Here is a 27,086-nt window from a genome sequence, read left to right on the forward strand (position 1 = left end):
CTGACCTTTTAGAATAATGATAGAACTTCTTCTGTATAATGATTTTAACATTTTATTGCTGTCTATACTGATCATATATGTAGTGCAAATAATGGCTTCTGGTGGTTATAAAGCATTCCTGGAAATACAGACCATGGCTATACACTTGACAAACCTGCCTTACATAATCCATACAATATTATTTAGATTTTAATACAGAAATTCAGAGCTAGGAGGCAGATCCCAACATACTATATTTAAAACATGTGTTACTCTTAAATTTGATATTTCCCTGGAGAAGCTTAGCATAATTTTAACTGATTAGTGAAAGAATACAACCACAAACAGTAATAGGAGCCCAAGAAAAATATTTAAGAAAAATCACACACAAACCACACATATGTACCTAATATTCAGGTGTAAGCACAATTTTAAAACTCTGTTCAGTTATATGTTAAGAATGTGAATTACAAAGTTTAACAAAGTTAGAGAAGTAATAATTTACAAGGAAAGCAAGTTCACATATTTTTTTTTCCCCAACTACCAAGTAGAGAATACAGTTCAAGGGCTCACAGGCAAATGCAACACTATTTTTATTTTCACAGTTACTGAAATCATTCAAATATTAAATAATTTAATTCCAAGGAATTATTTACGCACACTAACTACTTGTAACAGCATGACTTTTTACTTGAAAAATAAAGGATGAATATTATATTTACTTATTTACATATTGCCCATAACACTGATGAGCTTTTTTTAATGTGTTTTTTTTTAATATGGGTTGCATAAAATCTGAAAAACTTAAATAACAAATGTACTTTTTAGAAAGTTTTCTAAGTTCTTGTTTTTTAAAAAACAAAAATACCCTTGAAAAGACTGAATCCACACAGTGCCACCTACGTCACATCTTCTCAGATATCATTGTCCTTATAACAATTTAACCAATATTTAAGATTCTACTTCATCCTGAAGTATGAAGAGCATTAAAAGAAAAAAACTAGCTATGTAAATATAATAAATCGTGCTTCCACAATAAGAGCATCCTTTAAAAATAAGAAACAGTAAAGATCACAAAAATACTGCCTAATAAATGTAAACTTTTTTAGTACTGCTTTAGACATGTTTTTCCTCTTAAATAAATGAGGCCTTGTCATGTAGAGTCTTATGTTTTATTGTCAAATAAATGTACTTGTTATGGGAAATATTTAAAGTAATTAAATAATAGGCATTGCCCACCATTTCAACTTCTCTTAAGGTAAAAGTAGTTTTCTATTTAGGTCTCTTATGAAAAGCTGACCCTGGTTCTTTGTGTGACTTACTACATTTTACCCATAATTGTCCCTATAAATGATGCAGTATTATTTTAGAAAGAAACACTAAGTAAATATGTTGAAAACAAAAGGACCAGTTTAGATCTCTGACCTAAGAAATAAGTCTAGATTCAGTACTGGAAATGGGTCTTTCATAAGTGAAGATCAAATGACTTTCACAGTTTTATTACTTTTCAGTTAGTACTAATCTGACAATCTGACCTAGTTAGATAACATTTCATTCTTTTTGACTGTTTTATACAAAATGCTTTAGGAGAAAGTTTTAATAAAACTGTATAAAATATTAACTTTTATATCTTATAGCTAACATGAAAGGTGATGTTATACTGAAGATAAAAGTAATCTTATTACCCTAAGATGCAGTTTAAAGTCTATTTCATTAAGCAACTTCCATACCTACAAATCAGTACTACCAAAATTCAGTGAAAGGCAAATTAAAGAAACTATACTTCCCTTGCACCACAGAAATTCCATTAGGCACTCAGCTGGCTATTCTTTTTCACTGAAAGAAAAAAACTTCATTTACCCTTTCTCTGTGCCTACTTTTCTCCCAATATATGGGTTGCATATAATCTGAAAAACTTAAATAACAAATGTATTTTTTAAAAGGATGTATACCCAAGAAATTTCTATTTAATCTGATCTAACCTGCTCAGATATTCAGACTTTGCCACAGAATTTTTTTAAAGCAGTAACATACTTAGTTCCCAGTCCAAGATTCTTTTACATACACAAATTATCATATTTAAGATGTAGAATCTCTTGCAATGTATTGTGTGCAAAATAACTTCACCACAAAACTTTTAAACTGCTGCATTTAAAATCAAGCAACATCCAATACTCCAGCAGCTACAAGTTGCCGTGAGAGCCAGTCCAACCCTTCATACAGCCCCATACCACTTCGAGCATCACAGCCCTGAATAAACCAACTACGACCACAGCATAATTTATGAAGACTGAGAAGTTCAGTGATTTCTTCTACTGACAGGGCTCCAGCAACATCCTGAAAAACATACACAGTACAATTTTTTATCAGTCCATTACAACTTATCATTTTTTCTAATTATTACCATTTGTATACAAATCTCCTGATAGCATTCTCACAGAAGCCTAAACAAAAGTTAAAACCTAGATTAATCATTCAATAATTATCCTGAGATAAATAATACAAAAAATTAGAGTTTTGGTAAAACGATTTGTGTGTGTACGTATATATATTTTGCAAGAGTAACTTTAAAGTGTAATCAATGAAGGTCTAATCTGAATGAAGGATACTGCCCATGTCAGTAAAAGAAATTAACACGTATACTATAAAAATGGTTTGTATAATGAGTTCATTACATTCCCTCTATGAATGGCTCTTGCTCCAACTTTCCAAGGATAGCAACCAGTAACAATTCTTTACATACTTTTTACGGAAAATTTCCATGCAAATAAACAAACATTTTATACTTTTGAATCTTGCAGGTTTGAGTTTTTTTTTGTTCGTTTTATTTAACATGTTGAAGTAAAGATAAAATATCTTTCCATTATCAGCATGTGCAGATTTTTCACAATATTTTTAACATCACAATTGCACTCCATTGTGTGGATGCAACATAATTCCATTAACCAATCCTATACTGGATATTTACTGAAGTGTGCTTATGTGCTATTACAATCCATATACAGAGTTGGCCCTTTGTTTTGGACTCTGCATCTATGGATTCAGTAAACACTGGATTGAAAATATTCAGGAACAAAACTACACTGAACAAGTAGAGACTTTTTTTTACTTGTCATTATTACTTAAACAATGAAGTATAACAACTATTAGCATAGCATTACATTGTATTAGGTATTATAAGTAATTACAGATAAAGTATTCAAGAACATATGTGTAATTTTATGGAAATAGTATGTATGACATTTTATAAAACAGACTTGAGCATCTGAAGATCTGTATATCTGCAAGGAGTGCTGGAACCAATACCCATAGATACTGGAGGACAACTGTATACACACATACAGTCATACATATATATGTAAGTTTATATATATTTAAAGGATTATCTGTAGAATTATCTTTGGATATTGTCTATAAGATGCATTACTTTAGAACTGGTAAAAAGGTATATGCATTTAAAACTTTGATAAGTAGGTACTACCAAATTATTCTCTAAGAAAATGAATCAGTTTAATAATCACACCAATAATATATGAATCTGAGAATTATGAAACAATTTCATCTTTAACAACCTGATACCATTTTTTTCACTACATAATTGTTGCAGATTTTATGCCAATTTTTTTTTTTTTTTTTTTTTTTTTTTTTTGCAAAACACTGGGGTGTGACCATTATATGAAGCTGGTTTTGTTGTTGTTGTTTTGGTTTGGTTTTTTGTACTGGGAATTGAGTCTGGGAGTGCTTTATCACAAACCCACATTCTCAGTCCATTTTAAATTTTTTGAAATTTTGAGACAGGGTCTCACTAAGTTAAGGGTCTTACTACATTACTGAGACTGGCCTTGAACTTGCAAAGCCTCAGCCTTTCAAATGTGAGGCTTTAAAAAAAAAATTGTGCCAGTAGTACTTAAAATCATTTATTACAGACTAGAGATGTAACTCAGTGACAGAGCACTTGCCTAGCATGTGCAAGGCCCTGGTTCCATCCCAGTACTACCAAAAAAAACCAATCAATTTATTACTAAACTGTCTGGTTCAAGATTAGGATACATGGAACACTCGTGAATAACATTAATATGGTGGCAATGATTATGTGGTAAAATGGGTAAGTTCCTAATTGTGTGTCTTCCATTATAAGAAAGGGTAAACCTATCAGTTCTTAAGAGGAAAATTTTTATTCATCTAACACTTCTGCTTCTATAACATACTCTCTTCAACTTCACTTGTACTCTACTTCTACCTGTACTTCAAAAGCATTCTTCATTCTCTTAGAAGCTTAGGCTCAAGATCTAGGAATCTTCAGCTGCTCTCAACCTTTCTTCCTCCTCATTTAGTCACCAATTCTTCCTCCATAAAATCTCTCTCATCTGCTTCTACCTTTGTCTTCCTCTAATTCAGTCTTGTTATCTCTCACTTGAATTATTTCAAACATCTCCCTGTCTACTCTCTTGCCCTGACCCACTCTACATTCTAACCCCAGAATTACAATTGAATTTTTAATGATTCTCCTTTTCTAAAGCATAAACCTAAATTTCTTGATCTCACCATGTCAGGCTTTACAATATGACCTCATCTATCATTCTAGATTTTCTTAATCTTCTACCTGTACCTCATCTATTATTCTGGATTTTCTTAATCTTCTACCTGTACCTCACATAGAGTCTATCTGATGCTCCCTAAAAACACTCATGCTATTACTTCTTGGTCTGTAATGTTCTTTCCTTCACATAAACAACTCAAAGTCTTATCCATAATTTCAACCAGTATCATAATTTCAACTCAAATCCTACTTTTTACAAATCTTACAAGATATCACCTTTAGAACTACTCTCTCTCATAACACTTTGTTAATACTACAGAAGTTATTTCTCAGTTTTGTTTCACTGGAATCTGACATGTGTTTGCATACGTACACAAGAATATCTGGTAAGCATCTACTGCCTTGTTTCTTTTTTATATATTCCAAAGTACTCAGCATAGCGCTTTCCATGTAGACTGTATTCAAAATACATAGCAGAAATTTTATAAATATTTCCTGCATGAACTCTTTAAAATTTTTCCAGCTGCTTTATGGCAAGTAATACACAAAACAACTAAAATAAGTATTTTGATATAAAAATGTATTACCTGTTTGTTAGCAAAAATCAGGAGCAAAGCATCCCTGAGTTCTTTTTCTGTTAATAACTTCGCAAGTTCGCTGTGTGCTTCACTAATTCTGTCTCTATGACTGCTATCAACAACAAATACAACAGCTATAGAAAGGAAGGAAGGAAGGTAAGGAAGAGTGGAAAAGAGGGAGGGAAGAGAGGGAGAAGAGGGAAGGAAGGAGGAAAAAATAAACACAAAATATTTAATTAATTACTTAAGCTTCAGTAAATGAACCAAATATCTAATGCTCTCATTATTATATTAAGGCAAGAGTTTGTTGATTATCACTATTTTTACATAAAGTCTGCCTATTTAATGACAGGAGCACCTACTGATAAATTAATGGTATGATCTCAAGTAGTTCACGTACCTTCACAGGTTTAGTTTCTCCATCTATGACAGGATTTATAACACTTGTTTGATCAAACACAAACAGCTTTTAATACTTTAATAGTGAAAATGTGCTTCTCATAATCTACCCATTGATGCTACTTGTTCTCTGAGTATTACTTTCTTTACAAAAGGAATCTTTAAAAACTGAACATATCACCATCTTTATCTCTCCAAAGCATTACTCTCTGTAGGCTAACATCTCCAGACTTTGAACCATTCTTCATATCAAGATTTCTTTTTTTCTATTAATTATGGCTCACACTAAATGTAATATCAAAAATGTAGTAAAAGTAATTATTTAGTCTCCTACCTAGGTGGAAGGAAGGATGATAATACAGAACAAGTATATAAGCATAAACTCATGTGGGGTGTGAATCCAAATGTGAATAAAAACTAGGTGGAGTACATGGCAATATACAGAGTTTGGTCAAGAACAAGCCCTTGTGAGTTCTTCCACAGAAAACTAAGTATAAATGAAGAAGTGGTGGTACAAGAGATTATAATGGGCTACATGCTGAATTGATCAGAGAAGCATACACCACAAATTCAACTCAATACCACCATATTGCCAGTGATCACACCCTTACGAATATAAATACAGGTCTGTTAACTGTTAAGAGCAGTCAAGGATAAGTGTTCTTTAATTGCCTAAACATCTAAACCAAGTAAGGTTTTTATTCTATAACAGTGTTTTATCATGAGTAAGTAAAAATACACATTCCAGCCTTATCACCATCATTTAAAAAAATAATATGCTAGCCACTGATATATAGCCAAGTGTTTAACCAACATGTAGTTTTGCTAGTTAAATTAGGGTACTAAAAACTGTCAATCCTAAAAATTTTTTAAATGAAGATGTCGTTTCTGACTCTTACCTTGGGTATTGAGGTAATAGTGTTTCCACAATGGTCTTAATTTGTGTTTTCCACCTACATCCCAAATAGTGAATTTTAAATTTTTATATTCTACAGTCTCCACATTAAATCCTGTTTTTTAAAAAAAGTTACTTTAATATGGTATTTGTATAATTTTTATATAGTACTTCTATTAAAAAGTTACTTTTATAGAGTTTATAATGAATGACATATCAAACACAGGCAAGAGGAATTCTGCATATAGCAATAACTATTGAAGTCCAACCATCTCCATACCTAATCCTGCATGGAGAATGTAAACCTTAAATAGCTGCTAGCCCTCTACACCTCTACGAGGGTCCTTAAGACCCTGGAATCCATGTATCTGTCAGCTCTGTACTAATTCTTCCCCTTAATCCCTAACCCTCAGTCAGGGTAACCAATCCTCTATTTCTTTTAACTGTTCCACCAATACTCTGTTCTTTCTTACTATAGCAACATCCACATTTCAATCCCATAGCCATTGAATTTTGCATTGTTTTTCTCTGAAATGTTGTTTTCAAGCCAGAAAAGAGTCCAACTGTACAAAAATCAGTATCAAATAAACGCAGAGAATGCAGCTATAAACTAGGGTTTGAGTATAAAATGTTCAGTAAGGTTAAGAAAAAAATCATTTTTTTACTTACCAATTGTTGGAATAGGCTGCATGAACTCATCCTGTTTTAACTTAAACAAAATAGTAGTTTTTCCAGCACCATCTAACCCTAATGTAACAACTCGAATTTCCATTTTGGGTCCAATGTGAACTCTATTGTCCTATAATTTAAAACATTTAAACCTTTAAATTTTGATGAGTTAGAAAGTAATAGTGTTTGCACTTTTTTCCTTATTTATAAAGCACCTTTTTTAATTATTTCCTTATTTATAAAGCACCTTTTTTTATTATTTCGATGTCTCTCATGCATTCCTCAACTGATTACAACCTGAGTTTTACTCCTCAAAAATTCCCTAAATCTAATTTTCTCAAGGACATGAATTCTTCCCCATGGCTAAATCTGTCCTTAGTAAAACAGACCATTCTGTTTTCGTATAATTTTTTTAAAATACACGTATCTAGAGCTGGGGTTGTAACTCAGTGGTAGAGAACTTGCCTAAGCATGTGTGAGGTACTGGGTTCAATTCTCAGCACCACATAAAAATAAATAAATAAAGGTACTGTGTCCACCTACAACTAAATTTTTTTTTTAAAAAAATACACATTTCTATTAATTTTCCCAGAATTTCAAGTTCAAACTGAATCTTCTTTCAATAACATGTTTCTATGCTGTACAAACTATTCAAATAGAACCAAACTATTAAAAATGAAAACTGCTGCTCAATTCTAAAAATTGTTAGATACTTTCCTATACACACACTGGCTAACATACACAAACAAAACAAATACAGATTTTAAAACAAACTTTAGGGCTGGGGATGTAGCTCAGTTGGTAGAGGGCTTGCCTCGGAAGCACAAGGCCCTGGTTCACTCTTTATACAGTGCAACTAACATTTTTCACTCAAAAGAGTATTATAGAATCCTTGGGATTTGGGGGTTTTTTTTTTTGTTTTGTTTTGTTTTGTTTTAGGAATTGAATCCAGGGATACTTTACCACTGAGCTAATATCCCCAGCCCTTTTTATTATTATTGTTATTTTTTATTTTGAACAGGCACTCATTAAGTTGCTTAGGGCCCTGCTAATTTGATGAGGTTAGCCTTGAACTTGTGATCCTCCTGCCTGAGCCTCCTGAGCCTCTGGGATTACATGTGTGCTCCATCATGCCTGAGTGGAATCCTTTCATTTCAGTACAGACAAAACTTAATCTCTTAATGATTTCACTATATTCTATGAACCGCAATTTAACCAATTTCCAACTCAGATTTTAGACGATTTCTGACTTGTTATTATAAAGAATACTATAATGAACATATGTGTAGATATTTCTAGCAGCAGAACCTCTCTCAGTTCTATCATTTATAAAATAACACCAAAATGGTACCAAATTTACACAGGATTCTTGGCAAGGATTAATTTTTTAAATTAATCCTTACAATAGTGCCTGGCATGTAAGTGCTATATGTACCAGAAGTTATTTTGGTACCTTTTTGGGTTTCTCTTTTCTTGGCTTTTATGATAGAAAAATTTACTGGTTTTACCTACTTTTCAGATTTTTCTTACTTTTCTTTCATTTACCTCTTAAATGTTGGCATTTTAACATTCTGTATGAGACTTCCATTTCATTCTTTGTACTCTTATTTATTCCATGAGCTACAATTATTGAATATATGATGGCTCCCAAATCCAGTACACTCAGTTCAGTACTAAGACTCAGAAATAAAACATATATGGACCAGAATACCACTGTGCTAACTCTAGAGAGCAACTGAGAAGCTACAGCACTCAGATCAATATAAAAACCAAGAACTAAACTAGCAATGTATCTCAGTGGTAGAGCACCTGCCTGGCAAACACAAAGTCCTAGTTTGGATCCCTAGCATGCACATACATACATATATACATACATACACATACATACACACATAAAATCTAGAGGGCATTCCAGTGAAAGGGGCATTCTGAACACCCATCCTTGCCCTTCTCCTTACTGGAGATAATAAGATATAAACAGAGGAAACTACAAAACACCAGTATGCTAAATTGGACAACACATTAAAAGGATTACATAACATGACCACATGGGATTTATAACAGAAAGGGAAGGACTATTCAACATCAATCAATGTAATTAGCAGAATGAAAGACAAGAAAACCATGATGATCTTAACTGATGTAGATAAAGCATTTGCCAAGATTCAGTACCATGTCATGATAAAACAAGAAACTACGAATAGAACAGAAAATAGGCATGCTCACTCTCTCCTGCTCATGTGTCCTCTCTCTATATATACATATATGTGTATACATGCACACACACACACACACACACACACACACACACACACCTATATGAAAGTCCACAGTTAAACATCATACTCAATGATAAAAAGCTGAAAGCTTTTCCTCTAAGACAAGGAAAAAAGCAAGGATGCCCACTCTTGAAACTTCTATTCAACATAGTACTGGTTGATTATGCTAACCAAAGCAATTAAGCAAGCAACAGAAAAGGCATCCAAATAAAAAACAAGGATGTAAAATTCTCTTCACAGAAGACATGCTCTTACATGTAGAAAACTCTAAGACTCCACAAAAACCTGTTTGTCAGAATGAATTCAGCAAAGATAGACATAAAATCAACAAGCAAAATCAGTTACATTTTATACACTAACAATGAATAATTCAAAAAGAGAAATTAAAACAATTCCATTTACAACAGTATCAAAAAGAATATTTAAGAATAAACCTAGGGAAGGAGGTAAAAGACTTGTACATTGAAAAGGACAAAAAACTGCTACAGGAAATTAAAGACATAATAAAAGTACATTCCATGTTCCCCGACTGGGAAAATTAATTAATTGTTAAGGTGTCAGTACTACCCCAGAGTGATCTACAGATTCAATGTAATCCTTATCAAAATTACAATGACATGGGCTGGAGTACAGCTCAGTGGTAGAGTACTTGTTTAACACATACATGGTCCTGGGTTCAATCCCTAGCACTGCCAAAAAAAAGTAAAAATAAATTCCCAATGACATGTTTTTGTGGGGAAAAAAAAAAATCAATCATTCTATGAACTCTCAAGGGACACTGAATGGCTAAAACAAATTTCAAAAAGAATATGGTTGGAAGACTCATACTTTCATACTTTAAAATATTTTACAAATTATAGTAGTGAAAACTGTGGGGTACTGACATAAAGACAAACACATGGACAAAAGGATAGAAAGTCCAAATATAAACCCTCAAATATGTGGTCCAAAGAGCTTCAACAAGCATGTCAAAGATCACTTAGTGGAGAAAATACAATCTCTTCAATAAATGTGCTAGGGGAAACTAGATATCCATATGCACATACAAAAAAATTAACTCAAATGATTATAGTCCTAAATGTAAGAGCCCAAATTATAAAACTCCTCAAAGAAACCAAGTTTCATGACACTGAATTTGACAATGATTTTCTGGAACATAACACAAAACACAGTAGACAAAAGTAAGCAAATGGGCTTGTATCAAACTAAAAACTGCATAAAAGGACAGAATCAATAGTGTGAAAAAGCAGTCTACAGAATGGAAGAAAATATTTACAAATCAAAAATTTCACAGGGGATTGATATCATATATAGAACTTCTACAATTCAACAACAAAAATTAATTCAATCAAAAATGGGCATATGATTTGAATAGACATATTCAAGACAATGTAAAAATGGCCAACAATCATAAGAAACAGGCACATCACTAATCATCAGAATAATGTATATCAAAACCAAAATAAGATAAAACCTCACACCGACCAGGATGGTCACTATCCAGAAACAAATGGAAAACAACAGATGTTGATGAAAATGTGGAAAACTGCAACCTTTGTCCATCAAAGGTGGGATTATAATATGGAAAACAGTATAATGAGCTGGGAATGGAGGCACATGCCTGTAATTTCCAGTGATTTGGGAGGCTGAGGCAGGAGGATCCCCTCAGCAACTTAGTGAGACACTGTCTCAAGGAAAGAAACAAATAAAAGGACTAGGGATGTAGCTCAGGGGTTAAGTGGCAAAGTGCCCCAGGTTAACAATCCCCACTACTAAAAAGGAAACAAACAACAACAACAACAAAGTGGATGGAAAGGACAAAGTTAGAAGCCAGACTTCTCTGAATGACCCTGTTTTGACTCTAAACCATTGTAAATTTTCACATAATAAAACAAAATTATATGTTTTTTAAAACTTTTCCTAAAAATAGAAAACAAAATGGAGCTCGTGAATCTTTTTTAATCAAGGGGAGCCCACTACTGAAAAATAAATAAATAAATAAATAAATAAATAAATAAATAGACAAAATGCCAAATATGGACCTTGTTTGAATTCTGGATTCTTTCTCAAAAACTGTTAACATAAGGCTAGGAATGTAGCCCAGTGGTAAAGTACTTGCCTAGCATGCACAAGGCTATGGGTTCAATCCCCAGTATGGAAAAAAAAGAAAAAAAATTCTTAATAATTTGGAAAATATCTAAGAAATGTGAATACTAAATGTATAGTTGATAACAATGAAAATATTAGCAATTTATTATCAAACTTCTGGGTGAGATTTTGGTTACTTTTTAGAAAAGAGTCTTTATCTTTTAGGTATACACACTAAAATATTTATTATACGAATTGATATAATGTAGGGATGAAATAATAAGATGTTAGGATTTGCTTAAAAATAACACAGAAGACTATGGAAATAAGGAATAAAAAGTTTAATTGTTAAACTGAGTAATGGGTACAGACAGATTCATGGTATCTTCTTCCTATTTTTCCACTAATAAAAGTTTTTCTAAGAAATGCTTATTACCCTGATTAATACACATTGTATATAAGTATTGAATTACCATAATGTACTTCATAAAGGCATATAATTTTCAAAAATTAAACATTCTTTAAAAAGAATATCAGTTCTACTTGAAGGGAGGGGTTTCTTAAAAATCTTCTAACTCATGAATTTCCCAGTTGTTTCCTCAAGCTGATTATCATGAAATGTAAATCAACTGTGCTTTTTCAGAAAATATCCCTAAAAACAAAGTACAGTACATTACCTTTGTAAAAGTGACAGGAATGCTAGCATCCAATTGAATGTGATCTGCAACCTCTGTAAACTGCTGCTGCTGTTTCTGCAATGTTTCTAATAATCTTTTAATTTCCTGTTTTGCCAAGACAACTCTACAATCATCCTAGAAAAGGGAACAGAAGTATTTCTCATAAACTTTTTCTTAAAGAAACAGAGACTTACCAGCTTCAATTTGCAATAAAAGATCATTTAACATATAGTACTCAAAGTTAATTTAAATGTAAATTTGAAAAAGACAATAATAACTGGGCATTAATAATAACTTACGGGTCTATAAATGAATAAATTGTGGTACATTCGCAAACAGAACATTATATTACAATGAGAATAAAACAACTACATGTGATAGGAATTTCACAAATATAATGTAGAGTAAAAAAAGACATGGCATGGAAAGTTCATACAGCATGATTCTACTTATATTAACCACAAAAACAAGCAAAAATAAAATATGCATTAGAAATCAGGAAAAGTGGTTTACCCTTGTAAGGGAAGATAGATAATGATCAGAAGGGAGAATGAGGGGACTTCTGAGGTACTGACACTGTTCTGTTATTTGATCTGGGTGCTGGTTACACATCAGTGATCAGCCTGCAAACTCAGCTGAACATATATGCATACATTTCTGTATGTACATTCAATATCTATAAATTTTTTAAAAAATAGTTTAAGATACACATGTATTGATTTAAAGAGGGGTGGGGACTAAAGGTCAAACTGTGAAGTTGTCCCTCTCACTTTAGATCCCTAGCCCTCCCCTCAAAATAAGGCACTTTTCAATTTCCTATTACTCCAGAATATTCCACACATATACCAATACAGTCTTCATATGATAAAGTTCTCCCCAAAACATGAAAAATGTATTAGAGTAGTAGTAGTAGTATCTCTTTAGCTCATCACTGGAATATTCCTATTAGTTCACAGCAATTCTGGTATCTGTTTCCTAAGTACAAAAATAAGGAAGTCATGCTTGCTTTCTCTCTCCTCATACCCCATATAAGATCTAGCAACAAATCCTATTAAATATCCAGAATGTAGTCACTTTATCCATGATTTTAGCCACTATTAAGTCTCACCTGGAATTCTACAAGAGCTTCTTAACTGGTTGAACTCCTTCTTTAATACCTTCACCTTCCTTCAGTCTATTATTTTTTTTTACACATGTGCCTGAATGATTCTTTTAACAAGTATGATCAAGTTGCTCTTGTTCTCAAAATGTCAAAAAAGTTGCCCATCTCAATCATTAAAGCTGAAGTCCTTACAGTTGCCCAAGGCCTTCCTTTCATATAATTTCCTACGATCTCTAATTTCAACTTTTGTGACTCCCTCCTATACTTACTTTATTCTAGCTTCTTTTGCTTTTCCTTGAGCACAGTATTCAGGTAGTCCTAGAGTTTTTACTCTAATCATTTCCTCAACTAGAATGTCGCTTCCCCTATTAAGGAATGACCTAATTCCTTTACCTTCTTTGAGTATTTTCTCAAATCTTACCTTCTCTCAAGGTACTGTGACTAATGATGCAGACTGCTGCATGAGAAAAAAAAAAAGCTTGTAGACTTTTTAAAAAATACATAGTTTTAGTTGTTGATGGACCTTTATTTTATTTATTTATATGTGGTGCTGAGAATCGAATCTGGTACTTCACACATGGTAGGCAAGTGCTCTACCATTGAGCTACAACCCTGGCCCTGTAAACTTCTTTTTGTTCTTATCATTTTTTTTTTTTTTTTTTGCGGTACAGGGAATCGAACTCAGGGCCTTGTGCTTGCTTGCAAGGCAAGCACTCTACCAGCTGAGCTATCTCCCCAGCCCTCTTATCATTTTCTAACTTAAGAGTTTACTTATTTAGATATGGTTACAGTTTATTATCTTCTCCTTGCTAGAATGATAATTCCACAAGATTGTCTGTTTATTTTGTTATGGATATTTCCCAAGTATATAAAATGTACATGACATACAGTAGGTACTCAACAACTAAACTCAGTATATAAGTGAACAATACTCAGCATCCATTATCACATCTAGAATTTAGATGAAACATGATTTCTTTGGAGAGGAGAAATTATTTTTTTCTGCAAAAGTGAAGATAAATTTGTGATGTTCCATTCATTCCTCTGTTCAATTTGCTCTACTGCAGGAACTGTTAAGAATATTGGCTAGGGTTAAGGGTCTATGGCTTTAAGAAAAAAAAAAAAAAAAACGGTTTTTCACAACACACAAGAATTAATTCAAGATGAATTAAACATTTAAATATAAGACTCAAAACAGTGCAACTATGAGAAGAAAACATTTAGGGGAAACATTTCAGGACAATGAACTGGGCAGTTTTTGAGTAATACCCCAAAAGCACAAGCAACAATAACAAATACAAATGGTATTACTTTAAGCTAAAAAGCTTCCACAAAGCAAACAGAGTGAAGAAATAATCCACAGAATACAAAAATGTCTGTGAATTATACATCTAAAAGGAACTCAACTCAAAAGAAAAACAAACAAACAAACAAAAAAACTCCAAATAATCCAAAGTGCAAAAGAGCTTAAATAGGCACTCTTCAGAAGATATACCAATACCCAAAAGGCATATAAAAAATGCTCACATCACTAATCATTAGGGAAATGGAAATCAGGACAACAATGAGCTACTACCTTATTCCAATAAGAATGGCTAATACCTCGGACAAAAGATAACAAGTGTCGGCAATGATGTAGAGAAAAGGAAACCCTTACAAACTACTGGTGTAACGTATTTTGGGGGTTTTTTATGTTTTTTTTTTGAGACAATGTCTTACTATGTTGCCCAGGTTGGTCTTGAACTTGTGGACTCAAGTGATCATCCTGTTTCAGCCTCCCGAGTGCTGGAACTACAGGCATGTACCACCACACCCAGTTGTTGGTGGGACTGCAAATTATTATAGATATTATGGAAAAAGAGCATGGAGGTTCCTCAAAACTTAAAAATAGAACTACCATACAATTCAACATTTCCACTACTGGGTATAGCTACAGAAAATTAAATCAGTATGTTAGAGAGACATTTGAAGTCCCATGTTTACTGCAGCATTATTGACATTCGCCAAGACATGGATCAACTAGTATCTATCAAGTAATGAATGAATGAAGAAATGTGATGTATATATATATATACAATGGAATACTATTCAGCAATTAAAAGGATAAAATTCTGTCATTTCAGCAGGATGGATGAGCCTGGAGGACATTACACCAAGGGCAAAAAGACAAATACCATATTTACTCATGTGGAATAGAAAAGTATTGTTCTCATAGAAGTAGAGAACAGAATGTTACTTACCAAAGGCTCAGAGGGTGGGGGGACAGGGATGAGGAGAAATTGGTTAATAAGTACAAAGTTGCAATTAGAAGAATTAACTTCTGGAATTCCACTACACAGTAAGGAGGCAATAATGTACAGATGAGTTCTCCTTATCCCAAATGCTTAGGATAGGAATAATTTTAGATTTTGGTGTTTATGAGATTTGGACATATTTGTATAGGTTTTACCAGCTGATCATCTCTAATTCAAAAATCCAAAATCTGAAATCAACACTTTTTCAGTGTGTGTTGGCACTCAGAAAGTTTCAAATTTCAAAGCATTTGGAATTTTGGATTTGTGGATTAGGGATAATCAACCTACACTGTGTATTTCAAAATAGCTAGAAGAGAGAATTTTAAGGTGATGGATGTGCTAACTTCCCTTAAGTGATCATTATACAATGTATACATCAAAACAGCACACTGTAACCCATAAATATGTACAATCATTATGTGTCCATTAAATATTTAAAAAAACAAAAAAATTAACACATCCATCCAAAAAATGAACCCAAGACCTCAATTTTACTTAAACATAATAAGATAATACCATGTCATTAACAATTGCCAGTCATATTGCCACAATGCTTCAGAAACAAAAATGCTTTTAAATATTTTAATAACTATGAACATACTTTTTCATAAAATAAATATAAAATACCTGTTTTTTGTTTGTTTGTTTGTTTGTTTTGTGGTGCTAGGAATTGAACTCAGGACCTTGTGCATGTGAGGCAAGCACTCTACCAACTGAGCTATATCCCTAGCCCATTAAAAATACTTTTAAGTACTCAAAACCAACTTAGGACATGATTCCATTCTACTTTTCCATCATGAATTGAACACGTATTCATTAAGCTCTATCCATAATAAAGGCTTTAGAGATAAAAAGATGAACAAAATGCATCCAGACAGCATCTAGGACTAATATGCGTACACTATCATTTAAAATCAAATCAGAAGCCACATCACCCACTTATTTGAACAGAAAGAACTTAATATGAAGAACTGTTAACTATGTGTAGTTATTAACTAGAAACCCAAAGGGTAGGCAGTATGGAAGTAGCAACTATAGGAAAGGGCTAGGGAAATAAAAGAAAGATGTTAGAATCATGACAACTTAAGACATTCACAGAAAGGACCCCACAGATTTGAAACAGACCTCTAATCTAGACTGGGGTTGTGGCTCAGTGGTATGCTTGCCTAGTATAGGTGAGGCACTGGGTTCAATCCTCAGCACTACATAAAATAAATAAATAAAGGTACTGTGTCTATAACTAAAAATATTAAAAGAAAAAAAAAAAAGAAACTAAGTCTCTTCACATAAGGACTGATATTTACAGGAATCCCAAATCAATGAGAAGCCACAGATTCCTGCCTTCAAGCTTCACTCTAGGGTCCTATATAGATAGCGCCTAACATGGAACCAGATGGCAACAGATGTGGTTTAGAGTTCTAGCACCAGCCTCACAAAGAAGATAGTAAAAGAGTAGGATTGGAGCTGAAAGAAAATAAATGGAATACACATCAAATATTACAATTCAATGTGATTTAAGGATTAAACAACAAATAATTCTAGACTGATAAGGTTACCAGCTGGCCACACTCATGTAAGATATTTAAGACACTTAAGAGAAAAAGCTTTACAAGGGCAAAAGGTTTACTTTGTCATGACTTAAAGTCAACATGATCATTAGCAGCAGCATATCAGTAGAAAAGAAAGACTGCAGCATTTATAAATTCTGTGGGCAATAATTGTCATTACATTTCCCACTAATGAAAGCAGATTCAAAACAAAAATGGCCAAGACTGACGTTTTTATTAGAACAAGAGTGAATCTCGTTTATTAAAAAGTAAAAAATCTGCAAACTAGAAAACAAATTGCTTATGATATCTCAACCATCACAAAACATATTTGTTGTGACACGAAAGTTAAGAACCACTGAATTAAGGCAGGGAGTTATATGCTAGAGAGGCACCCAAAAGAAGACCCAAGGAAGAGAAAACTTCAAAGAATAAACAACTGAGCTGAACATAGAAGAAGCATTCCACTAGTAGAAAGATACAGGCATTCCTGGCAGAAAGAATAGTATATGCTTCACAAAGAAGAGTAAAGGAGCCTGGCATGACTGAGAAAAGACAAGTTAGAGAGCGCGACAGCTTTATTTATTTATTTTTTTTAAACTGTATTTACTGGGGCTGGGGCTGGGGCTCAGTGGTAAGGTGCTCACTTGGCACGTGTAAGGCACTGGGTCCGATCCTCAGCACCACAAAAATAAATAAATAAAATAAAGGCATTGTGTCCACCTCCTGCAACTAAAAAAATATTTTTAAAAAAATTGTATTTACTTAGAAGCATTCGAATGTCAACAGAACAGCTGCAACTTTTTTTTTTCTTGCAATTACAGAGTGGTATTCAGTTAACAGAACAACAATTATTTCATATAAGCTGCATCAGAGACAACTGAAGATGAAAAACTACCGTCCCCATATATAACTAATTTGTGCTGTGCACCCAACAAAAACCTGCTTTAAATTTCCATGCCAATTTACAACCCCCATACTGTGCCAGGCAAGGTTAGTGGCTATTGAAAATACCACCAGGACAGGGCTATCTAAAGACACATTCAGTAGTGTGTTAACTATACAAAAAAAAAAAGACACTGTACAGTTTGAAAACCAAATCTTATACAGCCTTACATTTCAGTTTTTTTCTTTAAAAGGAATGAGTTGTGTACAGGGGGGTTAAATGCTTTATAGACAAGAAAAAAAAAAACTGTGCTAGAACCAACTTATTCATCATCATCATCAGCTTTTTTATCTTCTTCATCTTCATCTTCCTCCTCATCCTCTTCATCTTCATCTTCCTCCTCTTCCTTCTTTTTCTTGCTTTTTTCAGCTTTGACAACTCCCTTTTTTGCTGCATCAGGTTTTCCTTTAGCTTGGTAGGCAGCAACAACCTTTTCGTATTTTTCCTTCAGCTTAGCAGCTTTCTTTTCCTAAGGCTGCTTGTCACCTGCAGCAGTATGATTCCACATCTCTCCCAGTTTGTTTGCAACATCACCAATGGATAGGACAGGATGTTCTCCTTTGATTTTTGGGTGATACTCAGAACAGAACAAGAAGGCTGATGGAGGCCTCTTGGGTGCACTGGTATCCTCGAACTTCTTTTTTGTTTCCCCTTTAGGAGGGATATAGGTTTTCATTTCTCTTTCATAATGGGCCTTGTCCGCCTTTGCCACGTCTTCAAATTTTCCTTTCTCTTTAGCAGACATGGTCTTCCACCTCTCTGAGCACATCTTAGAAAACTCTGAAAAGTTGACTGAAGCATCTGGGTGCAGCTTTTTGTGCTCCTCCTGGCGAGTTTGCACAAAGAATGCACGTGATGACATTTTGCCTCTCAGCCTCTTAGGATCTCCTTTGCCCATGTTTAGTTGTGTTTCCTCAGCAAGGCAAAGAGTCACCCAGTGCCCGTCCGGCTCTCACTTGCCCCGGCGCTGTCTCTAAGGAGCTCAATGTACTGCAATCTCCTATAACTTTATGATGGAGAGAACTCATGATAGGTTAGTGGAGCAATCTGAAGTTGAATCATGTCCTAAGCACAATGTTAATGCACACAACAGACCCCAAACATTCATTAAATAGATAAAACAGAATAGTATATACCTCTGACAATTACCTACTTAACCTTATTACTATAGCTCTGACTATATTTAAACCACGTACCTGCTGCAAAGTCTTTTCACAATGGAGACAGGCAGTTGAAACCTGGGACAAGAGAATAGTCATATCTTCTTGTTGCTGCCGAAGCCAAATCAGTTTTTCACGAACATGAGCATCAACCACACTAAGAGCCATTTCTTCTTGACGACACAGAGTTTCATGGAGATCAGAAAAATAAGCTCGGACACATGATCGGGCATTCTCTGCAGTACCTGGTACCTAAGGCGGGGGGATGGGAATTAGTTTTAAACCACTATAACCTTTGCAAAATATTTTATATGCAAATATTGAAATTTTAAATGCCATTTATATCCTTATAAATTCCAAGATTTAAATTTCCATATTAGATATTCCCCTTCAACTGTAAGACTGAATATCCAACTTTTTTTATAAATGACATCTCAAGCAAAATGGAATACCTAATCTCCAGTCTCCTACACCCCCAAACCTAGTTACCTCCATCTAAGAAAATGCTAATTCCATCCTCCAGGTTGTTGAAGCCAAAAAAAGGAAATCAGAGTCATCCTTCACATTTCTCCTTCATGTTCCACAACTAGTTCCTCGATAAATTCCTCTGGCTTCAAAATCCATCCAGAATTTTTCCCCAAATTCAGGTCGTTATTACAGAATAAGAGTTTAACTTTCTTAAATCTGGCCTATCAGTTTAATAGTTCCTTCTTCCATCACTTACACCTGCCCCTTACATTTATATGCATGCACACACACATACACTTGATCTCTGAAACATTACCTCAATGACATAATAATTCTAGTTTTATACATTATTTCATGTACTGTAACTCATTGTCCCAAAGGAAATATTTCAATTCCAAAAACCTATAAGCAAATGAGGAGTCAGGGCAGACACTAAAGGATTGAGCAAGCATTGATGAAAAATGGTGACCATTTCCATTTTACACATGAGAAAATAGTTCAGTTATTACTAAAACCCATATTTTCTTACAAAAGCTAAGGAAAACAAGGACTAAGTACAAGTCTTTTGATTCTTAGCATTATATTCAATAACAATTTCACTACGTGTTAATTGTACTTTTAAAAAAAATATTTTTAGTTGTATAAGGTAAAAATTTTAGTTGTATAAGGTATAAGGTAAAAAATTTTTTTACCTTAGTTTTACGTGGTGCTGAGGATAGAACACAGTGCCTCTCACGTATAAGGAAAGTACTCTACCACTGAGCTATAACCCAGCCCAGAACTACTCTTGGTAGAAGACTGAAATCTTTAAAGGAAAAATGTCATGATAGAATCAACCAAAGGATGGAATTGGGCAAAGCATCTATACCATATTTTAAACAAATGGGAAAATAACATGGAATTACAGGAGGGCCCTTGTAAGAGTTCACAGCATGTGAAAAAATGGCTTAAGAAGAATCTTTAGATCAAGATTCTTTATAGCAACAGGTTTCCAACCTCTTGATCTTTATAGTAAATCCTATCCCTGCCAGCCACCCCATATGCAGGAAGATAATCATAGCTCTTCTTCAAAATATTAGGAACTTTGTGGCATACAGAACTCAAGCCCATTTAGTCTAAATGAATACACAATCTAAGGGTTTGGGGTAATCTATAGTATCAAAGAACCACTAGATCTAGGTTCCAGGTTTGTCTGCCATTACTACTGACTAACATGACACCAACTACACAGAATCATCTTTTTTTTTTTTTTTTTTTGAGGCAAAGGAAAAAGAAGGTTTACTGCTTTGCTAGTAAAGGAGAAATGTGGGAATCCTATCCCAGAGGCTGTGATTCTGCTCATCAGCAGGAACAGGGGACTTTTAAAGAGGTGATTCAAAGACTAGATTCCATGTGTTCTGTTTCGAGTTGTGCTTCACTTGTTAATATGGGAGATAGTAATTTCTGAGATTTTCTGGTATCATCCCCAAAGTCTGGATTATTTCTTTCCTATGGTGGGTGTGTACTCGGGGACAGATAGGGAAAAAAGGGAATTCTGTTTCCCTGAGATTAGGGGTGGGAAGATTAGGGAGCAGGTAGGAAGAGAAAGAAATATGCCCCTTTTGAAAATAAGTTGCAGTGGCAGAGCAGCAAGGGCTACATTCAAAGCATAAAGTGGATCACTGTTACATTTCGCCACTGTCAATTTATGTATTACATTTCTATGGAAAAGTGGGTGAAGACATCTGCTGCTTCCTGCTGAAACAGGGCAAAGTTAGGGGAAGTAACCCAAAGTCTTTGTTCTCTATCAGGTGGGACATGGGCAATTAATGGAATTCAGCATCAAAGCAGTCCAGGGGTCCACAGTGGCAGATGGCAGGTGACTAGACAAGGCATACATAGGGCAGGATCATGCTAAGCCAACAATAAACAAGAGAGGAAAGCATTACTTTTGTAAACAATTAGCACAAAAGCAATTAGTATTTAAGCCAGTCTCTGGAAACCATGAAGACTATAACTCATAATCATATCAGTAAAAAACAGATCAAGGTTATCCATGTAGGAAGTTAGGAAAATTTGTAAGTCTCTGAGATCAGGCTCAAATTTGTAAGTCTATGAGATCAGGCTCAAATCCTTTGTGATCATTATTATTAGGCACTCCCACACAAGGACCCTTCCTTTATAGTCTCCAACTTTACTTAACTTTTGTTAGGGCTAACACAAGTGTACATCTTAAGTTACATTTTAAAAAAACCATTGTTTTTCCTTTTAAATGTCCATGTAGGGCTGTGCTTAGGCTGTAACCTCCTGCCAGATGTTTCTGACCTTGGGGGCTGGAGTTGTGACTCTGTGGTAGAGCACTTGCCTGGCATGTGTGAGGTCCTGGGTTCGATACTCAGCACCACATATAAATAAATAAAAGTAAACAAAAGATCCACTGACAACTAAAAAAAAAAAAAAAAAATGACCTTGTTTCTATCAACTCTTAAAAGTCAGCTGAGACTTCTCAGAGATTACCCTTGGGGATGTGTATAAACCCTCTTGCCTTCTTTAGCTTTCGTCCACCAATGGTGCCACCTGCCAGGATGGGTCAGGGTCTGGCTGAGCATACGTGGCTTCTCTTGGAGGCATCAGGGACATTTTTCTCTCCAGTGACCCTCTGCTTCGCAGAATGTGCACTGGTTGGCTTCCTGTTCTCTAGGGTCCTCTCAATCTCCCTGATCAGCAAATTGGGTGATTCACCATGGCTGCAGGGCCCAGACAGGGGTCCCATCATTCTTGGGTTTCTGACTGACCTTAGAGAACAAGGGTCAAAATGCTGGCTGCTTTTTCCTTGGCCCTTTTACTTCCTTGACTTTGGTCTCCAAGTTTTTGGTTTTAAAAATTCAGCAAGCCAGTTTCACCAGTCTTAAAGAGGGAATAACAGGTTATAACTTCAATACCTATAATTTTACAGTTACCCCTTTCATTTAATTGGGGTTAGTATTAGCACTGGCAGTCAGCATTATATACTATCTGTTCTGTAGGTGATGACTTATCTCAAATGAACCCACTTTTTTTTTTTTTTTTTAAAGCAGTATCTCGTAAAACACGAACGGGCAACAGTTAAAAAGTTTATAAGTAAAATAAAAATGAAATTTACAGAACAAAAACATATTCAGTTTGTGTAATAGCTATGAACCAAGAAAAATTATTCTTATAATCCTGAATTTTAACTTATATATTATTGCCCCTGTTTGAGATCTCAGTAACCTTTACAACAAAAATCAATCTTTCAAACACAACTTTAAATGAGCTGAAGTCTAGCCTATTTTGGAGCCATTCTAATATGCAGTAAGGTGGAAGGCACAGCCATGTCTCAGGTAAAACAGGGCTCTTCACAAATAACACAATGCAACATCACATATGAAATATGAATTGGAGAAAGGTTAAGAGAGTTTTTAACTTTCTTTTTGTGAAAAAAGTGGCAGAATGTTTTGTTTTACAATGTCAGCTTTAAACAGATCAAGCTCTCCTTATTACTTTCCAAAAATACATTTAAATTTCTATTTCAGTGTGAAGAGCTACACAAAGTTGTAGATGTAACTTACTGACAACAGCTATAAAACCTCAAATGATATGAATAAATACCAACCAAACTGGTTATTTTTATACAAATCCAAGACTACTACTATAGATAACTTTAGTTTGGAGAACACCAACTTGGTAAAATGCTCTCCCAAGTTTTACATTTAACTAAGTTTAACTTTTAAAATTCAATTAAGAATCCAGAGCAAACAGTAACAATAATCATGGGTCTGCTGGGTTAACAAAAATCAAGGGATAGCCCTAAATCTCTTATAACTTTATATATATATATGTGTGTGTGTGTGTATATATATATATAACCTTATTTATATATATATATATATATGTATATATATATATATATATATTTTTTTTTTTTTACTTGTCAATGGGTCTTTATTTATTTATATGTGGTGCTGAGAATGAACCCAGTGCCTCACACAGGCCAGGCAAGCACTCTACCATTGAGCCACAACCCCAGCACCCCTCTTATAATAGTTAAAGTACAATTTAGAATCCAGAGTGTACAGTAACAATAATCAACAGGACTGCATGGGTTAACAAAAATGAAATGATAGCCTTAAATCTCTTATACATTTAGGAAACAGTGTTAATAATCAGAAATTGACTTAGTCAAAGCAAACAGATATAAGACAGGTCTTCAAATAACAACATGGCCCTTCCATGTCAGATACAATGTATAAAAGAGAGCACTTATTGGTTATCTTGCCAGTAAACTTACATAAACTTTCATTTTATACACTTTTACATAACACTTAGATAAGGCTTAGATCGATACAGATGTAGATATATATATATCTACATCTCTCTCTATATATCTAGTCACATATAGTCAGGGTGTCAACTATATTGTTATAACCTAAATAACAGTTGTTTGTTTAACCAGTTACAAAGTAATCATTTAAGTCTTTAAAACAGGAACAAATCCTAATTCCTTCAAGGCTTAGCTTCCCCAAGCAATAAAACCTAACAAATGTAAGAAAATTATCTTGATAGGTAAGAGATCAATGATTCAGATTTTGCTTCATATCAGTACATTAAAGTTTAAATAACTTTAACTAATTGTGCTAATTATAGTAAATTTAGACACACACAATTTGTGTGTGTGTGTGTGTGTGTGTGTGTGTGTGGTGCTGGGGAGTGAACCCAGGGTCTTGCACTCACGAGGCAAGCACTCTACCAACTGAGCTATATCCCCAGCCCCACAAACATAAACTTTTTGAGATTTACCTTCTGCAAACCTCTGCAATTTACTTGAACATTCATAACTTCTTTACATCCTTAGTTTCTCCCTCTTTAATCTTCAACTTCAGCACAAGAATATTACTTTACCAGACAAAACACTTTCTCGTCTAAAAACATTTCTTTTACCTTCTAATTTTCCACACTAAAATATATCCATACCTATAACTTTCTTTTATCTTTTCTAGTTTTGGACCCTTTCTTAAATTAATATTCTGAAACAGACCTCATGAACGTTATCTGTGTATTTAATTTACACAACAAATTTCACCTCAGGAGAGGGTTAGATAATCCCACATCTACAAAAACTGTGCCTTAATCTTTTTTCTCCCAAGTTGTATCCAAGGGGTTGGAGCATTGGGTATTGTTGAGTCTCATCTGTCTCCATTATCATTATCACAATGCCATTAACTTTAAGTGAGCTCCCCACTGTCAACTGTACCCAAAATCTCCTTTTGGACCTTTTTCTCCTAGTAGGCATATTGATATGCAATGGAAAAGGCTCTTTCCATCCTTTTCTTTAGTCTTCCTTGAAGATCTCTTTGCAGGGACTACCTATAAAACACAGGTTGGCCTAAGTTTCTGTCTTTTTCTTTTCTGGGTGTGATTATTTATTCTGTCAGTCTCCCCAGGCATTCAGTTTAATAGGATACTGTCATAGCAAGAATTGCTCTGTCCAAGTCATGAATAAACCCTGACCAAATACGGTATTTTGAAAGATCTTTAAAGGACAGACTATTCCTGTCCCCAGGTAATAAACTGACAATGCTGGAAACTACTGCCACATTCTTTGTGGCCAGCAGTCTCCACCTTCCATTGGCAAAAAGGGGCTGAAAGGAAGGACAGAGGCCAGGTTCTCTTTGGTCATTTTTCTACAACCCAGGCAGCTTTTCTGGGATTTTTCCGCCCTGTTTAGGGCTAGTGTCCTTGACCTAAGTGAGATAATTTGGGGCCAGGCTGAAGAACAGGTGGAGACTGCCAACACTGGGTTTACAAGATTTAAATCTTTTTAACCCTTTCTTCTGGTATCCTGCTATCCTTGCACACCAGAGACAATGTCTTTTGGCAAGTGTAACTTAGTTCCTAATGGTTCAGACCCCTTATCATGCAACTGTATAAATGCCTGTACAAACAGAATCACTTTCATGTGCTTTACCACTGACAGACCAACTTCACTGTCAAGATTTATAATAATCTAGAAAGAGCATTCAAAGACCATATTGTGTTACAGTAAACTTTCTCATAGACAGGCTTTTACCTATAGGTAGCCCATTAAGCCAAGATCTCTCTGCTCAAAAGGCTACCAGTAAGATCAATGAAGCACTGTTCATGTATTAAAGGATCAGTAACAGACAAAAAAACAAACAAACAAACAAACAAACAAGAGAGGATCCCTGAAACCAGGAATGACAGATGGTAACCTTGTTTTTTTTTGTTTGTTTTTGCTTTTTTTTTTTTTTTTCCTTTTCTTTTTCAGGATTTCTTTTTTATTTTTTTTAATTTTTATTTTTACAGAACAGTAATCTTAACAGGCAGAACTGCACATACAAATTTCTTCCACTTACTATACTTTTGACAGACCAATTCCAACTTCAAGATTGTACAATAATCCAGAAAGCTATTCAAAAGTCAGATCATTACAGTAAAACATTATCTTAAGACAGATTTGTAGGTGATCCTTTCTTCAACTTACTTTATCTCTGACAGACCAACTCCAACTGCAAGATTGTACAAAAATGAAACCCAGAGAGACAACCAGAGAGGAGTCCCAAAACCATGGCCAAGAGACAAGAACCTTTAAAATGACCAGCCAAGATCTTTACCAAGAGACTACCTATAGAATCAATGCAGTATTGGCCATGTCTTAAAAAGGACAGTAACAGATACAAACAAAACACAAATACAGAGAGACAATTGTCAAGAGCGACAAATCAATCATTGTTTTCAACTCCATAGCCCTGCACAGTTAGACTGCCCTATTGGGTTCCTCTCAGTACAATGGTGCTAAAAGACATGTCCACTTGTTGGTGGCTGCTATTAATTAGTGCCAGATTCCATGCCTGGTGTAGAATTTATGGGTTCGAAAGGTTTGAATTCAGGTGCCAGCTGCTCTGGGGTCAAAGAGATACCAGTGCACCTAAAAAGCTTTGAGAAGCCAGCTGCCTGGAGGTGCAAGTGATAAGTACCCAATCAGTCCAACTTCCCCCATAGCTTCTCGCTTTTTGATTACCTTGAAGAACCCTTCTTCACAAGAAGTTCCTCTGGTGTGTTTCACTATTAAAAATAAAGCATTCGCAGGCTTATTTCCTTTGTTAGAGTCAGACCCATCAGGTCTTTTCCACCCGTCAAGCTCTCACTTTAAATTACATTTGCTGTGTCTTTTATTTTTATTTCTCAATACTACTTTTTCAGACTTTTATTTCCAGCAGGCCCACACCTCCGACAGTCACCTATTCCCTCCCAGCAGAAATTTCCAGAGGGAATTCCCAAACCCAAAGCCAACAAACAGATGAGAACCTAGAACAGATCAGAAGGGACTAAATATTCCTAGGTTCTTGAGTTCCACTTAACCGTGACTCCTAACCGTGGGACCAGATGTTCCCATGAACAGGAACCAGATGTGTAGAATCAAGGGTCTCAATGTGCACACTGGGGG

General features: G+C 34.6%; 1 protein-coding gene and 1 pseudogene across 2 annotated transcripts in view; both read right to left on the minus strand.

Moving 5' to 3' along the window:
• Positions 1 to 330: 330 nt before the first annotated feature.
• Positions 331 to 27,086, minus strand: part of Trim23 (tripartite motif containing 23) — a 57,241-nt gene continuing 30,485 nt past the window's right edge. Inside the window, exons 6-12 of one of the 2 annotated variants that reach the window (XM_047555820.1) lie at positions 19,190 to 19,405; positions 12,105 to 12,239; positions 7,061 to 7,190; positions 6,396 to 6,506; positions 5,107 to 5,231; positions 2,211 to 2,316; positions 331 to 1,894 (exon numbers count right to left, since the gene is read on the minus strand). In XM_047555820.1, the coding sequence (XP_047411776.1) occupies positions 1,836 to 1,894; positions 2,211 to 2,316; positions 5,107 to 5,231; positions 6,396 to 6,506; positions 7,061 to 7,190; positions 12,105 to 12,239; positions 19,190 to 19,405 (882 nt within the window). In that variant the 3' untranslated portion in view covers positions 331 to 1,835. Of the gene's footprint in view, positions 2,317 to 5,106; positions 5,232 to 6,395; positions 6,507 to 7,060; positions 7,191 to 12,104; positions 12,240 to 19,189; positions 19,406 to 27,086 lie in introns of both variants that reach the window. The other variant, XM_047555819.1, reaches the window with a different exon arrangement.
• LOC124986970 (high mobility group protein B1-like) lies at positions 17,860 to 19,175 on the minus strand (annotated as a pseudogene).

The sequence above is a fragment of the Sciurus carolinensis genome, chromosome 6 (assembly GCF_902686445.1).
Source record: "Sciurus carolinensis chromosome 6, mSciCar1.2, whole genome shotgun sequence".
Classification (NCBI taxonomy): Eukaryota; Metazoa; Chordata; class Mammalia; order Rodentia; family Sciuridae; genus Sciurus; species Sciurus carolinensis.